This window comes from Carlito syrichta, unplaced genomic scaffold (assembly GCF_000164805.1).
Source record: "Carlito syrichta isolate Samal-C Ts95f unplaced genomic scaffold, Tarsius_syrichta-2.0.1 Scaffold309473, whole genome shotgun sequence".
In the NCBI taxonomy this organism is placed as follows: Eukaryota; Metazoa; Chordata; class Mammalia; order Primates; family Tarsiidae; genus Carlito; species Carlito syrichta.
In genome coordinates this window covers 348,782-364,984 of record NW_007253569.1, presented here as the reverse complement: position 1 = coordinate 364,984, position 16,203 = coordinate 348,782, and the positions used below count along the sequence as shown (strand labels likewise).

The following is a 16,203-nucleotide window of genomic DNA, read 5'->3' as shown; positions in this document are numbered from 1 at the left end:
TTTGGAAATTGAGTCTACAATAATTATGTTTTGGGAAAAGCCCAGAAATATCTGGTTAATAGTCAAAAACAGTATAGTCTAAACCACAATCAGGATAAAACTAGTTGTTAAATTGAGCAATGTGTGGCTAGTGGACTTAATGAAAGGGAAAATTACCATTGTTAGTAAATAACTTATAAGAAAGGTTGATTTTTAAGATTTTTGTTCAAAGTAAAGGCTAATAATGTTAGACAATCCCTCTACGAGTATGCTGCTACATATAAAATTTAAATTACACATAATACTGATAAATTATCTTTTTTTTCTTTTAATTTTTTTTATTTTAAAAATGTGGGATACAATTCAGGGTTAGGTATACAAATGTTCACTATCACAATTTTTAAAGTCACGGACTCTTAACTCCCTTTGAGACATAGAGTAGCAAGTGCTCTGGATTAGGAGAATGAGTTTCTATCTTGAACAGCACAAGCTAGCTACATGAACTCGGTAAGCCACAAACTCACTTAGTCTGTTTTCATATTAATAAATGGCAGAAGTCGGATCGAAAGATCTTGTAAGTTCCTTCTAGGTCTGGAATTCTGTATACCCAGGAGATTCCTGTCCATATTTGCTCTTATTAACATCTGAAAATCCCTACAGGTAGGTTTTTATAGGAGTACTAATGATCAAGGGGACCAAAACACTTCATGAGCAGACACAAGGGGGAAAATTCAGTAAATGGAATCCTAAGGCCAAAATAAACAGAGCACAGAAAATCAAAGTACATTTGAAAAAATAAGTTTTCAATTTATATTTGAATTCTCTCAGAATTTTTCTCTCAACGAATTTACCTGGCGTAATACAGTTGGAATCAAATCTGGCCTCTGTAGGAAGAGTTTCTCCCTTTTCTATTGCCTTTTTAATCTTGTCTTCTGCCTCCTTTGCTGACCTTAAAGGTTAAGGAAAAATTATCTCAAACTTTCTGGAAAAAAAGTAAAGATCTTAACACAAACTGTTATTTAGATGCTTATATAACTAAAATACTAATTCATCACTTATAAGACTCAAAACATGTAAAAGTTTTGAAATAATTATGATTGACACAGGTAAGCCCCAGAATTGTTTGCTTTTGTTTATTTACATTTTTCAGATAAAGAATAGTAAACAGTAAAAAACTCATAGAGAATATTATAAACACTTATAAAGTAATTCTTGTCACAAACATATGGCAAATCATTCTAGAAACAAGATCAAAAGTACAGTTTTAAATGTTCATTACATATACTACATCTAGTAACACTATCATTTGATGATCTTTTTTTTTTTTTTTTTTTTTTGAGTTGGAGTCTCACTCTGTTGCCCAGACTGGAGTGCAGTGGCCGCTCCCGGCCGCAGCCTCGACCTGCTGGGCTCCAGCGATCCTTCTGCCTCAGCCTTCAAAGTTGCTGGAATTACAGGCATGCGCTACCATGCCTGGCTGATTTTTTTGATTTATTATAGGGATGAGGTCTCGCTGCCCAGGCGGGTCTCGAACCCGCGGGCTCAGGCAATTCACTCACCTCAGCCTCCCAAAGGTGCAGCTGAGCCACTGAGCCCGGCTTCATTTGATGATCTTAAACAAATCATTTAAAGAGCCTGAGAATATTATATAAATATACAATTAAAAAATTGTAATGTTTGTCTTTGTGTTTCCTCTTAAAATATATATATATTTTTTAGTTGGAGTCTCACTGTCGCCCAGGCTGGAATGCAGTGGCATGATCATGGCCACGACAGTCTCAGCCTGCTGGACTCAGGTGATCCTTCTGCTTCAGCCTTCCAAGTAGCTGGAACTACAGGTATATGCCACCATGCCCAGCAAATTTTTTGATTTATTGTAGAGATGAAATCTCACCAAGTTGCCCAGGCTGGACTCGAACCCATGGGCTCAGGCAATCCTCTCACCTCGACCTCCCAAAGTACTGGGATTATAGGGATGAGCCACCATGCCCAGTTTAAAAATATTTAAAATGAAAGCTTAATAACATTAATGACATTGATTGTCAAATCATCATATTTTTTAGGGAAAATAATTTACTAGAAAGAACATGAACTCAGGAATCAGACAGGTCTAGATTTAAATACAGGTGTCCCACTTTCTGTCTGGCTTCTCCTGTAACCCCTTTGCAATGTAAACCACAAGGCATGCAAGTTATGAAGCTCTATTAATTCTACCTGTTGTACCCTACAGAATTCTAACTTCTATGATGAACAAGCTCTTCTTCATATTAAACCTCTCTCTTTCCAGTCTCTTTTTTCCCCATTGAAGACAGCTGTGATCCTTACCTCTGTAACATAACAAAAACTTGTTTGTAATCTCTGTAATGTTTTCTTTCCTTTTTACTCCATGTCCTTCTTTGACTGAATGAATGACTATTCAGTGTGACAAGGTCTTTGGGATATAACCAAAGAGAAATTATTCCTGTTCTTTGCAGCTTTACATTTTAGTGGGGAGACAGAAAATCAAGCAGCCATAATGTTTAATCAGGTTGAAATAGAGAAAATGTTTGAGACAGGGACAATGTAAGATAATGGAAGTAATTTGGATGAAGACAATGGTAGTCTACAGCTGAGATAGTGGCATTAAAGATCAAAGTAGATAGATGTGACAAACTTAGGAGACGGGATAAAAAGGAGGACTTGGATGTGGAAAATGAATAAGAGAGAGAAGTCTAAATAATTCTTGGACTTTTGGGTTAAGGAAGCTAGGTGGATGGTGCTGTCATTCACTGAAACAGAAAACATGGAAGAAAGGCTGTTTTGAGGGGATGAATTCAGTTCTAAGTATCTGAAGGCTGAAGTATATCTGGAGTACCCATAAGGAGACATTCAGTAGGCATTTGGATATATAGGAATTTAGGAGAGAGGGTTCATGAGAAAGTGATCAGTACAGACATAGCAATCAAGGCCACTGGATGAATCACTCAGGTCCTAGGACAGAACCTTAAGAAACATTAATGTTTAAGGAAAAAAAGCAGAGAAAGAGAAGAAGACAAGGAGCAAGAATGTGCAATCAAAGAGAGAATGTGGTTATGTGAAGGTCAAGAAAAAGGAGAAGTTCAAGAAAGAATGGTCAAGAAAGAATGTTTAAATGCTGTGTATAAATAAAGATAAAGAAAGAATCATTCTTTGGATTTAGTTATAATCATGTAAGAAAATTTTACTGAGCCGGGCTCGGTGGCTCAGCCTGTAATCCCGCGCCTTGGGAGGCTGAGGTGAGTGGACTGCCTGAGCCCGTGGGTTCGAGACTCGCCTGGGCAACTTGGTGAGAACTCATCTTTACAATAAATCAAAAAAAAAATTAGCCGGGTGTGGTAGCGCACGCCTGTAATTCCAGCTACTTGGAAGGCTGAGGCGGAAGGATCGCAGAAGCCCAGCAGGTGGAGGCTGCAGTTGCCAGAGGCGTGCCACTACACTCCAATCTGGGTGACAGAGTGAGACTCCAACTCAAAAAGAAAAGAAAAGAAAAGAAAATTTTACTGGTATGATGAAGAAAAAAGATAGAAGGCAGATTTAGAATTGAGTAAAATAGGAGGAATTAAAGATTATGAACAGAGAAAGTATCACTGTAGAGAATGACAACAAGTTGAGCAGGGGGATTTCTGGAAAAATGGAACACTCAGTGTCAGGAGAGTATTTAATAAATGCTTCTGGTAGTTATAATGGATTAGCCCTCAACCTTCATTCCACTCTCTTTCTAGTTTGCCTTCTGGTATTAGAGAGGTTGGAAAGCTCTCAGGCTTCCATGAAGCTAGGTTTCCAGATATGACTTAGATTTTGTCAATTAGATGCCTCCATTAAGGGTTTGGAAGGTGGAAGTGTGGTGATTTCTTTATGATAGTTTAGACACTGGGGCTCTGGAGTGTGTGTCTGTGTGTAATTTCAGCAATGGCAGAGAAGATTCCAGTATTCAGTAGTTTGTAGGTTCTGAGAAGCAAGGAATAAGGTGTTCGGTTTTTTTCAGCATAGATCTAGCAGATGCAGTAGGGCTCTGGAACTAACAGATGCAGTGGTAGCTTTCTGATTGCTGGCTTGTAACTAAAGTGATGCACTGTTAGAGCCCTGGGTGGTAGCTTCTTAATCCCTGGATCACAGCTAAAGGAATAAGTTCCTGGAGTCACCCATTCTGGTAGAGGCCTTTGAACTCCTCACCTATCTGAATATGGTAAAAGTAGTGTCACTGGTGGGCTAGTTCTATCATGTTGTTTTGGAAGCCATTCCTGAAGGATCACCTAGATTCCCCCACCTTTTTACTTTTGCAGTTTTTTTTAAATAAGTACCTAATACCCTGTATTAACTCCTTTCAGCTTAAAAGAGCTAGTATACTTTCTCTTACCTGCAACTGAACACTGACTGATACAGTAGGTTTATAAAATCCTTCCTTAACACTAGATTTTCTAGGCTAGTGGCTCCCAAAAACTAGTTTAACAAATACCAAGGGAGACTGGCATTTGTTAAAACAGGTTCCAGAAGTTTCTCAACTACCAGAGACTCAGATTAAGTAAGTCTTGGATGGTACTTGAGAATCTAAATTTTAGTAAAAGATGGTCCTTGCCTTCAAGGATTTCACCGTCTTTCCAGTATCTTTTTTTGGTATCCAAATCAGTTCTTTTTGCCATTCTCTTCCTCTCACTGGTGGCCTTCTCCAGGGCACTCTCCCACCTTCCTTAATGACATCCACACTTGGTGCACAGGTGCAATTTCTATTCCTTTACCTGCCACTATGATTAAAGGATTACTACACTAATGGCCCCTCGAACACTATGGACTCAGGGTTTCTTGCCTTCAATTCTAACCATGTTCTCAGCTTTACTTCTGCTACCCATAAACAGGGACACAGCCTGATCACATCATTACTTAAAAATGTTCCACACATCCAGGATTTTGGCTTTAAAGTCCTATATGTATAACCTCTTCTCATCCTTTTACTTTTCCTACTACTTACTCACCCTGTGATACTGACTATACTTCCCACAGTTCATCATCACCTTCTGATCTCACTTGCCTTTCTGCCCTATCTGGACCCAAGCTCAATCAAAATCAGCCAGTTAGCCCAGGGTCTGGGCATTCAAAAAATATTTGTTGAATTAAATTAAATGTCAATAATGTTCTCACTAGAATACTCTTTCAGTCGACTCTGCAGTTACCCAGGGAGACCACTATAAGAACTGTGCTCTACTACAGTACTACTATTTCTAAATTATCAATAAGAACTTTAAAAACCTTACAACAGAGAACAAAAAAATGACTTCATATAATATTTAACATAAGCTTTGAAAAATGACACCTCACTTGAATTACCAACTTGTTACTTGACAAAATATGACATTGTATTCAATAAAGAGTGGCAAATACATCTTGAAATAACCTGATTAGTTATTGATTATCATAATTACCAAGATTCATCTGTTACTGTCAGTACTTTTAAAGTCTTATTCTATTAATGCTTTTAGCTCTGAACAGAAAGAGGGAGTTTGATAACAGGACAAAACTGCTAGCCTCCAATGACTCCAAAGAAGTTTTCCTGCATGACGTTAAGACAAAGCTGTTTTGCCTACAATGATTACTTGTAGGCCACATTAATAATACATAACCAGAATAAATATGTAACTCAAACAAACCACATAATAAGTTTGAGATACTCCCATTTCAGGGGAAACTTAAGCAGAAAATAAACATTAACAGAAGATTGTTGAGTCAATTATCTGTAAAATAATATATTTTATTAAGCTAAATAATATCCTAAAATAAAACAGAAATGATTTACCTGAAACGCCTCCCACGCTGCTGGTTCATTTTTGCTCGAGGAGCCACACCATCCACAGCCATAAAGAATACCTTCCTAGGTTTAATAATGCGAAACAACACCTCCAAGTAGTGAAAAATATCAGTAAAGATTTTATCATCTGAAATTCTGAAGTGAACATCATCATCATTAGGATGGGAGCATTGATGTATAATTCCATTCATATCGAGATACAAGTTGTCAAATTCAGGAATCTAAAAAACAAAGACAAATGCTTGAAATCATTAGTTATAATCAACCATTGACAGCAATTAGGGAAAGTGATTATTCAATGATGAAAAGCAAGATATAGGTATTCTAGTTATATAAAAACTGAGTTAATAATCACAGTTGAATAACAAAAGTAAAGAAAAAAACAGGAGAAAATGGTAATATAGAGACATATTATATGGCTATATAATGCACCAATGGCTTGATCAAATTTACTGCCAGGAAATTATCTAGTTATTCAAAGTAAGATATCCCAGGAAAACACCAAGTAAAGTGCTTGGTTCGCCTGATACTCAAAATGTTAGTTTCTTTCCTTTTTACTATTTGACATTAACTTCTCAAAGTTTCAATTTCCTGTGGGTAACATAATGCCCATTTAAATCAAAAGACTGCCTGTTCATGGTTATTGAAAGGTTTCACATGATTTAAAGTCCTACTATACCTGGGCTCGGTGGCTCAGCCCGTAACCCCGCACCTTGGGAGGTTGAGGTGAGTGGATTGCCTGAGCCCACGGGTTCGAGAACTACCTGGGCAACTTGGTGAGACTTCATCTCTACAATAAATCAAAAAATGAGCCGGGCGTGGTAGCACGCACCTGTAGTTCCAGCTACTTGGAAGGCTGAGGCGGAAGGATCACCGGAGCCCAGCAGGTCGAGGCTGCGGTGGCCAGGAGCGGCCACTGCACTCTAGGCTGGGTGACAGAGTGAGACTCCAACTAAAAAAAAAAAGTCCTGCTGTATATTTAGTTTCACTGAAACATAGTCACCTATTAGTTATATTGATTTTTAAAAGCTTAGATTATGTCAAGAGATTTATGAAACCTGGAAAACTGATGTCTTGTTTGTGATATGTGGATTCAGTAATTTCTAAAGTTTGACTAACAGGCACCTGTTTTGATAAAAACATCATAATGGCTCTGGCTCTCATTTATTTTTCCGCTATTTAAATGCTTGTGAGCAAGTAAATGGAACACCGACAAGAAACTGAAATGAACACAACTAAATAGTTATGATATCTAGTATAATCAAGGAACTTTAGAATAGAGTCTGTCTTATATACTAAAGAAAATTACTTTGAATTTTCAAACATAGAAACCAAATGGGCTTTCCTTGTATAAATGTAACAAAAATCACTTCTGAAAGTGATTCAAGTCTTACAACATGTACAGGTAACAATACACTGTCCTAGTATTGAGAAAATGGCATGCTTTTGGGTTTGGGTGGGGGAAACTTTAGGTCTTTGATTCAACGAACAACATGAAAACATAATATACTGTATTATACTAAACAACATACATATTTTTAAATGTTCTAACAGAATAACAGACAGGTCCAACTAAAATCACAATTGTAATCATGAGACTTTTTTTTTTTTTTTAAGTCAGAGTCTTACTCTGTCACCCAGGCTCCCAATAGTCTGGGAGTGGCCACTGCCACTCCAGCATCAACCTGGTAGGCTCCAGCAATCCTTTCACCTCTTCCAAGTAGCTGGAACTACAGGTGTGCACTACCACTCCTGGCTAATTTTTAAAAATATATATATTGTAGAAACGAGGTCTCACCAAGTTGCCCAGGCTGGTCTTGAACTCCTGGGCTCAGACAATCCTCTTGTCTTGGCCTCCCAAAGTGCTGGGATTACAGGCTTGAGCCACCAGATCCAGCTAATCATGAGATTTAAAAATTGCATTTACGATTTACTATTTGTTTTTTAAAAATCTGAAAAACTCCCAATATTTCAATGTGATTTTTTTTTTTGAGTTGGAGTCTCACTCTGTCACCCAGACTGGAGTGCAGTGGCTGCTCCGGGCCACTGCAGCCTCGACCTGCTGGGCTTCAGCGATCCTTCCGCCTCTGCCGTCCAAGTAGCTGGAACTACAGGTGTGCGCTACCATGCCCGGCTAATTTTTTTATTTATTGTAGAGATGAGGTCTCGCTGCCCAGGCGGGTCTTGAACCTGCGGGCTCAGGCAATCCACTCACCTCAGACTCCCAAAGGCACGGGATTACAGGCTGAGCCACCGAGCCTGGCTCAATGTGATTTTTTTGTGTGTGAAGGAGTATTTAATAAAATGATTCCAAAGTTTCCTCAAGAGAATAAATTTGCAATCATAGCCAGGAAAAATATTAAAACGAAGAGTACAGAAGGAAATTTGCCTTAGATGAATTAAAAGTTATAAAACAGACAGTTTGATTGAACCACTTTGGAACAGTCCAAGTATATATAAAAATTTAGTCCATAAGAAGCATTTCAAAGAGATAGGGTATCTACTTAACTATCTGGAGACAAAACAAAATTTCATCTTTCTAATAAAATAAATTATAGAAGGATTATACATTTTACTGTTAGGGTAGGAAAAGCCAGAAATCATACAGCAAACAAATGGTGGAGTTGGCTATCTAAAAATGCATTGTTTTAAATCTACAGTGTTAAAAAAAAAGTACCATGAACAAATTCAATTAAAAATGACATAGTGTAGGGAAATGTTTGCAAATTAAGATGGAGTCAACATCCCTAATATATGAAAAAATTTTCAAATATAAGAAAAAGAGCAAAATGCTAAGGTAATCATAGAAAATGCTAAAGTAATCATAGAAAATGCAAAGCCATTCAAAAGAGAATTACACAAAAGTCTAATAAGCATACAAAAAATGTCTGCCAAACCAAAATTTCAAATTAAAATGATACATCATTTTCCCTACATCTTAGTAAGGACTACAGAGACTGTTGTCACCCAATACTGAAAAGGTTTTGGAAAAATGCCTATTTCATATATTATTAAAAGCAACAGCTGGCATTTATTATGTACTTATTAGGTAACAAACATCAGGCTAAATATTTACATTCACTCTATCACTTTATTATAACAGTCTTAAAAGATAAATACTTAGCATTCCCATCTTAGAGAAGAGGAAAGTCACAGAGTTAGAAAAGAAAAATGAGATTTGTACCCAACAGTCTGGGAGGGGAAAATAAACTGGTTTAACTAATCTAAAAGTATACATTAAATCTGAAATGTATATTTTAGAGACAGGATTTCTACTATTGGAAATTCATCCTGAAAAATAATAAAAAATGATTAACTTATAAAAATGTAAGTACAAAAATATTCATGGCAGTGTTGTTCAGAAAAAATAAAAACAGAAAATTGACGACAGCATAGTCATACAATGGAATACAACAGAGCCGTTACAAATTATTACACAGATTCATATTTGGCACGGAATAATGTGCATAATATATATAGCAAAGTGATGAAAGTAGGGTATAAAACAGCAGGGTTTTTGTTTTTTTTTTTTGAGTTGAGGTCTCCTTCTGTCGCCCAGGTTGGAGTACAGTAGTACACTCACAGCTCACTGTAGCCTCTATCTCCTGGGTTTGGGCACTCTTTCTGCATCAGCCTCACCATAGCTGGGACTACAGGCATGTGCCACCATGCTTGGCTAATTTTTTAAAAATTTTTTTGTAGAGAAGAGGCCTCACTATGTTGCCTAGACTATTCTTGAACTCCTGGGCTCAAGCAATCCTTCTGCCTCAGCCTCCCAAAGACCTGAGATTATGATATGAGTCACCATGCCCAGCCAGCAGGTATATTATTATCCTATTTATAGAAAATATTTATTTACATATATACCTGCACAGAAAAATGTGGGCATATATAGAAAGTAGACATTACTAGAGGTTAACCCTGAATTATGAAAGCCTCTTACGTTCCTCTAGATTATATAATAGTTTTTACATCTTTCTGTATTAATCTGAATTTTGAAAATAATAAGCACATATTAATTCATAACTTTAAAAATCCACTATGATTTTCCCTTTAGAAAAATTATTTTGGGTTTCATATTAGTGAGAAAGACACAGAATGATTTAAGTAATCATTGGCTAGTGTGTTGTATAAAGTAAGAAACTGCAGAATTTTGCCCCATACAAAGAGATTACTGATAATGTAGTTTCTTCTCCCAGAGTTATTACATCTACAAGTTAGAAATTTCAAAGTAATTTTATACTTTCCTCCTACTCCAATCCCTCATCTAATTAGTTTCTGAGGCATTTTATATTTTAATTTAACATCCAAGCCGGCCTTGGTGGCTCAGCCTATAATCCCGCGCCTTTGGGAGGCTGAGGTGAGTGGATTGCCTGAGCCCGTGGGTTCGAGACCCGCCTGGGCAGCGAGACTTCATTTCTACAATAATAAAAAAAAAAAATCAGCCAGGCGTGGTAGCGTGCGCCTGTAGTTCCAGCTACTTGGAAGGCTGAGGCGGAAGGATCGCCGGAGTCCAGCAGGTCGAGGCTGCAGTGGCCGGGCAACAGAGTGAGATTACAACTCAAAAAAAAAATTTTAAAAAAATTTAACATCCAAAACATTTCTAAAATCATATCCATTCCTATTGTTTTAGGTAGTCTCACTTTCTTCTCCATCCCCAGATCTCCTGCATTGGTTCATGTCCTCAGTTTTCTAACTGGACTGATGATTCCAATTTTCTCCCTCACCACAGCTGAGCCATTTTTCTAAAACCACTTTTCAAAATCTGTTCATGTAGTTTCCTTACTTAAACCTGTAGATACTACAGGTCCTTAATAAAAGATCCTGAATAGGCCGGGCTCGGTGGCTCAGCCTGAAATCCCGGGCTTTGGGAGGCTGAGGTGAATGGATTGCCCGAACCCGCGGGTTTGAGATTCACCTGGGCAACTTGGTGAGACCTCATCTCTACAATAAATCAAAAAATTAGCAGGGCGCGTGGTGGTGCATGCCTGTAATTCCAGCTACTTGGAAGGCTAAGGCGGAAGAATTGCCGGAGCCCAGCGAGTTGAGGCTGTGGTGGCCGGGAGCATGCCACTGCACTCCAGTCTGGGTGACAGCGTGAGACTCCAACTCAAAAAAAAAAAATAACTAAACAACAAAAGATCCTGAATAATTTGGTTATTTTTTCCCCACTATTCCCATGTTCTTTTCTGTTTCTACATATATTTTATAAGCTCACTATAGTAAATTACTTGGAGAGCTCTCAAATTGCTGAACTGTTTGAAATCTCTGTGACTTCACAGATGCTGTTCTTACTTCTGGAAATGCTTTTCTCTCCTTCCTGCTCCTCCTTCCACCAGACTTCTAGATTTTGACTCCTCCTGCTTCAAGATTCCACTTAAACACCTTTGCCCGGCTTTCCCTTACCCACCTATGAGGAGATGACACCCCCTTCTTTATGCAACATATCTTGCACTTACACACACCTCTTCTACTTCACCTAGCAAAGCAATTAAACATTCTCTAGATGTTAGCTTTCACTATTTTACTCTTTGTTTTTCAAATCTGGCTTCAGATTCAACAGAAATCCTGGTACACTATTAGGTGCTAAATACATTTTTGCTGAATGCTTAAGAGTACGTGACCCCTCCCCTACTAAACTTTGAGGCCCTCAGAGCAAGGTCTCTGATGTGGTCATCTTTAGAAGTTTCAGCACACTGCCTGATACAAAGTAGCAAATAAAAAAATTTAATGAATAGATTAATAAACAAATAAAGCCTTCCCTTCACTGAATGTGCTAGCACATGTAGCCTATGCCAATCACTTTGAATATGTATTTATACTACTTTCAAATGTGGTTAAGTGTTAATACTTTAGTATCTATTTTTCTCAAAACACCAGTTTCTTTGTGTAGGTCTAACTTTGTATCCTACTTAGGTTTGTTGCACATGCCTCTTACATAAAGACAAAGAATGCCTATTTGACTGATTAAAAGAGCTGTTTATTCTTTTCCAGTTCTTTAATCCTATTAATTTTAAACAACCCCAAGATTTTGTTGCTTTAATTCATTTAAAAAGTTTTACAACATGCAAATATACCATTTATTTTAATATACATTCTGTAAACGATGTTTTACATGTTATATAATATGCTATTGCTAATAAATTAATTCAGTCAATACATATTTATTGAATACCCATTATGTTAAGGACTGGGAAGGAATGGTGATACAGTGAATATAGTAAAGAATAAGACAGATAAGCTCCCTATACAAGAGCAAACTCTTTACAATGAAAATGCCAGTTTATGTTCCCTATAATGTGAAATCTTAGGTTTTCGTAACCAAAAAGCATTTTTTTTTTTTTTTTAGTTAGAATCTCACTCTGTCACCCAGACTGGACTGCAGTGGTACACTCACAGCCACTCCAGCGTCTACCTGCTGGGCTCAGGCGATCCTTCCACCTCAGCCTTCCAAGTAGCCGAAACTACAGGCACGCGCTACCACACCTGGCAAATTCTTAATTTATTGTAGAGACGAGGTCTCACCAAGTTTCCTGCACTGGTCCTGAACCCGTGGGCTCAGGCAATCCACTTGTCTCGGCCTCCCAAAGTGCTGGGATTACAGGTTGAGCCACCAAGTCCAGCCCCAAGAAGCATTTTTTAGCATAGTGCACAGAAGGTTCATTTTAAAAGTGGAGTCTTAGCACAACAGTGTGAATTCACTTAACATTACACAATTATACATTTGAAAATGGTTAAAACAGTAAAGCTTGTGATGTATATTTTAAACCAACTTTTTTTAAAGTGCAGGCTCTAGATAATGCATTATCAGTAGCAACAATATCATTCATTTCCAAGGGGGCCAAAATGGTTGTGTGTGTGTTATACAATAAAGCACTCATAGTACATGTACAGACTATATGTGGTATTAAAATTTCATGAAGTGGGGGAGTGCTTAGAAAAAAAAGTCTAAAGAGCTTCCTAGAAGAGGGGCAATAAAGCAAAACAAAACACTGCTCTAGAGCAATTCTGCTTGAGTTCAGATGAAGCTCTAACACTTATATTAACTATGTAATGACTTTCGATAACTCAATCTTTTTATGACTCCATTTTCTCAGCTGCTAGAATTTCTGTTTAAATAAGTGAATGCATGTAAAGCACTTAAAACGACACCTAGTACACAGAAAGCACTTAATAAATCTTAGTTATTTTAATGGCACTGTGCTGGATTATAATCACTAAGAGAATTGCATATGTCCAAAGAGTTCACAATGTTAGTTGTATGACCTCTGTTTTATAAAGAAGACAGATCAAAGGTTAAGTGTTTACCTTCTCTCCTTTCTCCAAATTCTATGACAACGAAGTCATAGAAATTCTAGACAACATTCTATGACAACGACACATATATCCCTCCTCTCCCCTCAAAAAAGAATGAGAATGGGAGGCATTAGACAAACACACATTTATAGAAGGAAGAAAATGGGTTTGTTACTGATGGCTAGAACAAGACAGCCGAAAACAAACCCAGAATACTGCATCATAAGCTGGAACTGATGTACCTTGTCACAAATCCTTATAAGCTGTAAGCTCCAAAGTCTGAAGATATGTAAAGAATGAATTGGTGCTAGAGGCAAAATGGTTATTATTTGAAAGAATGTCTCTGGGGTCGGACGTGGTGGCTCAAGCCTGTAATCCCAGCACTTTGGGAGGCTGATGTGAGAGGATTGCCTGAGCCCACGGGTTAAAGACCAGTCTGGCCGACTTGGCAAGACCTCATCTCTACAATAAAAATAAAAATAAAATTAGCCAGTTGTGGTAGGTTGCACCTGTAGTTCCGGCTATTTGGAAGGCTGAGGCGGAAGGATCGCCTGAGCCCAGCAGGTCGAAGCTGGAGTGACCATGAATGTGCTCCTCCAGCCTGGGTGACAGAGTGACACGCCAACTCAAAAAAAAAAAAAAAAAAAAAAAAGAATGTTTCTGGAATTGTTCTCCCTTCCCTTCTCTAGTTATGGTGCTATGGACTCTACAACAAAACCAGCAACTAGTTTCCAATGAAATGGAACAATCTGGTTACAAGCAAAGTTTTAGATTTATAAAGCTATCCTCATTTGTCTTTTTTTCCCTTCAATTATTGGGAGGACATTAACAGGAAGAAACACATTGCTTCCAACTTGGGGATTCTCAGGTGAAATCACCAGGCCTCTTCTTTTTCGTTAAAGTTCAGTAATTTTATTGGAATACTTTGGTATTGATCATCTTATTGTCAGAAAAATGATATATCTTTTAATTTGCCATTTCAATTTTTTTTTAATATGTGGAGTACAATTCAGGGTTAATTTTTTACAAAATAACATTTTTATTTAATTATAATCTTGCTGCTTTCTTTTTTCTTTTTCAGGAACCCCTATTGTCTTCTTTGCCTATCTTTCTTATTTGTTACCTTCTCTTGAATCCTTCTTATCTTTTTTTCTTTTTTTTTTTAACACTTCCTCTTCTTTCCACCTCTTATTTTCTTCCTCTAATGGTATAATTTGCTCTTACCTTGTTTCATATCTAAAATGACTTGTTCTTAATTTATGTGAAATTTTCTCTAGGTCTTATTCTTGAGTTTCCATAATTGAGATAAGTTGTCTTTTCATGTCATATCATTTTATTGATGCCTTTGGCTTATTCTGAAATACTCATAGTTTTGGTCTATTTTGCTTGCAAGTTTTTATTGTCTGTAGGAATATTATTTTCTTCCCTTCTCCCCTACAATAATTTAGTATGCAATTTAATCTCAATACTTTTCTGTATTTTCTGCATATTTTTATGTGAATCTAATTTTCTTGAACTTTTAGAATGGTTAAGGGTTCAGGAAAGCTTTAACTTCACAGAGCTCCCTCTTCAACTGCTTTTGAATAGTTAAAAATATGGTGACTTGCTTGGCAGTTAGTTTTCTAAGATTCCTTGACTCTGTGAGTCTCATGTTTATCTGGACTAGCTCCTTCTCTTTTCTTGTCTCTATTGTCACTTTCATGATAACATTTTATTCCACTCCCAGCAGTTTCTCGTTAAGGTGAGCTTTGCCCTAGATTGGTACCTTGGGAAGTCAGGTTTGGGAATTTATAGGAGGTAGACTACTCCTGGAGAGAATGCCCCCCACTTTCAGCTACAGCCATCTACTTGGCCAGCATAGTCTTTTAGTGAACACCCGTTGGCCATTCTGGAATTCTCCTATTCTCGGGTCCATCAAATGTTGCCCCAGTGCTTCCTTCCTCCTCTCTGACAGATGCCAACACTGATTAGGTCTAGAGGCTATTGGCATTTTGTCTCACTTAGTTATGTTCTGAGGCTCATGCGGCTACCATGTCATGTGATTTGTCGTAATTGCTTTGTTGATTTTAAATTCTGAGATCTGGTTTCTCTTTCTGTTTTTATGTGAGTATTCAAAAAGAATGAAAAACTATGCTGCTGTCACCACCACCACTACTGTCTTCCTGAAACCCATTTCTTCTCTCAGTCCCTCACCTCCTAGGACTAGCTTTTGAGCTACTGTGACTTACTTAGACATTGCCATTTTTAGGTTCTGCTTCAGAGAAAAGCTGGTAGCCCTTTGTCTCTCTTTAATCTAACATATTCAAAAGACATCACTTTGGTAAATTAACTTTTCAAGTTTATTTATGGTGGAGTTTTAAAATAATTCTACTCCCAGCTTCTATCTGCAGCTAAGCTTTCACAAAACTTAACCTAATGCCATGTCATAAAATTGCCTTAAAGAGATTATTTTTGTTTCCAGTAACAAAATTTCTCAGAACAGAGGGAATCCAATATATTTTCACCAAGTGAAATTCTATGCCAAAGACAGAGAATATAAGCATTACTGAGCATATTATCAAGTCATTCTGAATAACAATCACATTATTTTGTGCTTTACAGATAAAGTGACTAATGCATGGCAAATACTCAAATATTTGTTGACTGAAGGATCTAAGAAAGGCCAAAGTTAGTTGTCTCCACTTCTGCAATGTATTGGTTTCCTTTTTAACCCTCCTCTGTGGAAAAAAAAAAAAATGCTTCCTTCAATTTAACTCAACCTATGTTTCAAATAAATTAAAGATAAACTAGCGCCCTGGAATTTTTTGTAAGCTTTTTCTCTTCTAGCCAGTCTTGACTGGAATGCGGCAACAAAAAAATCCTTTTCAGAAGTTCACCTTCATGCTTTAAAAACATTAAACCACAATTGAATAGATAATAGGATGGTATTTACCGGAATATTTCCCCCCACTATTAATACCATGCTACCACTACCACAACCATACACAATCAGCTATACGTATTTCAACAGTGATTCTTTTTTGCGAAACATAAAATAGACAAGAGAGCAATCAAATTCATTAAATGTGACAAACACCAAGTATCACCCGGAGTCTACTTTATCTAACAGA

At 37.3% G+C, this 16,203-nt stretch overlaps 1 protein-coding gene across 1 annotated transcript in view; it reads right to left on the bottom strand.

The window, feature by feature from the left end:
* Window positions 1-16,203, bottom strand: part of XRN1 (5'-3' exoribonuclease 1) — a 143,322-nt gene that overhangs the window by 126,024 nt on the left and 1,095 nt on the right. Inside the window, exons 2-3 of the mRNA XM_008067302.1 lie at window positions 5,786-6,018; window positions 831-928 (exon numbers count right to left, since the gene is read on the bottom strand). Coding sequence (XP_008065493.1) covers window positions 831-928; window positions 5,786-6,018 — 331 coding nt within the window. The remainder of the gene's footprint in view (window positions 1-830; window positions 929-5,785; window positions 6,019-16,203) is intronic.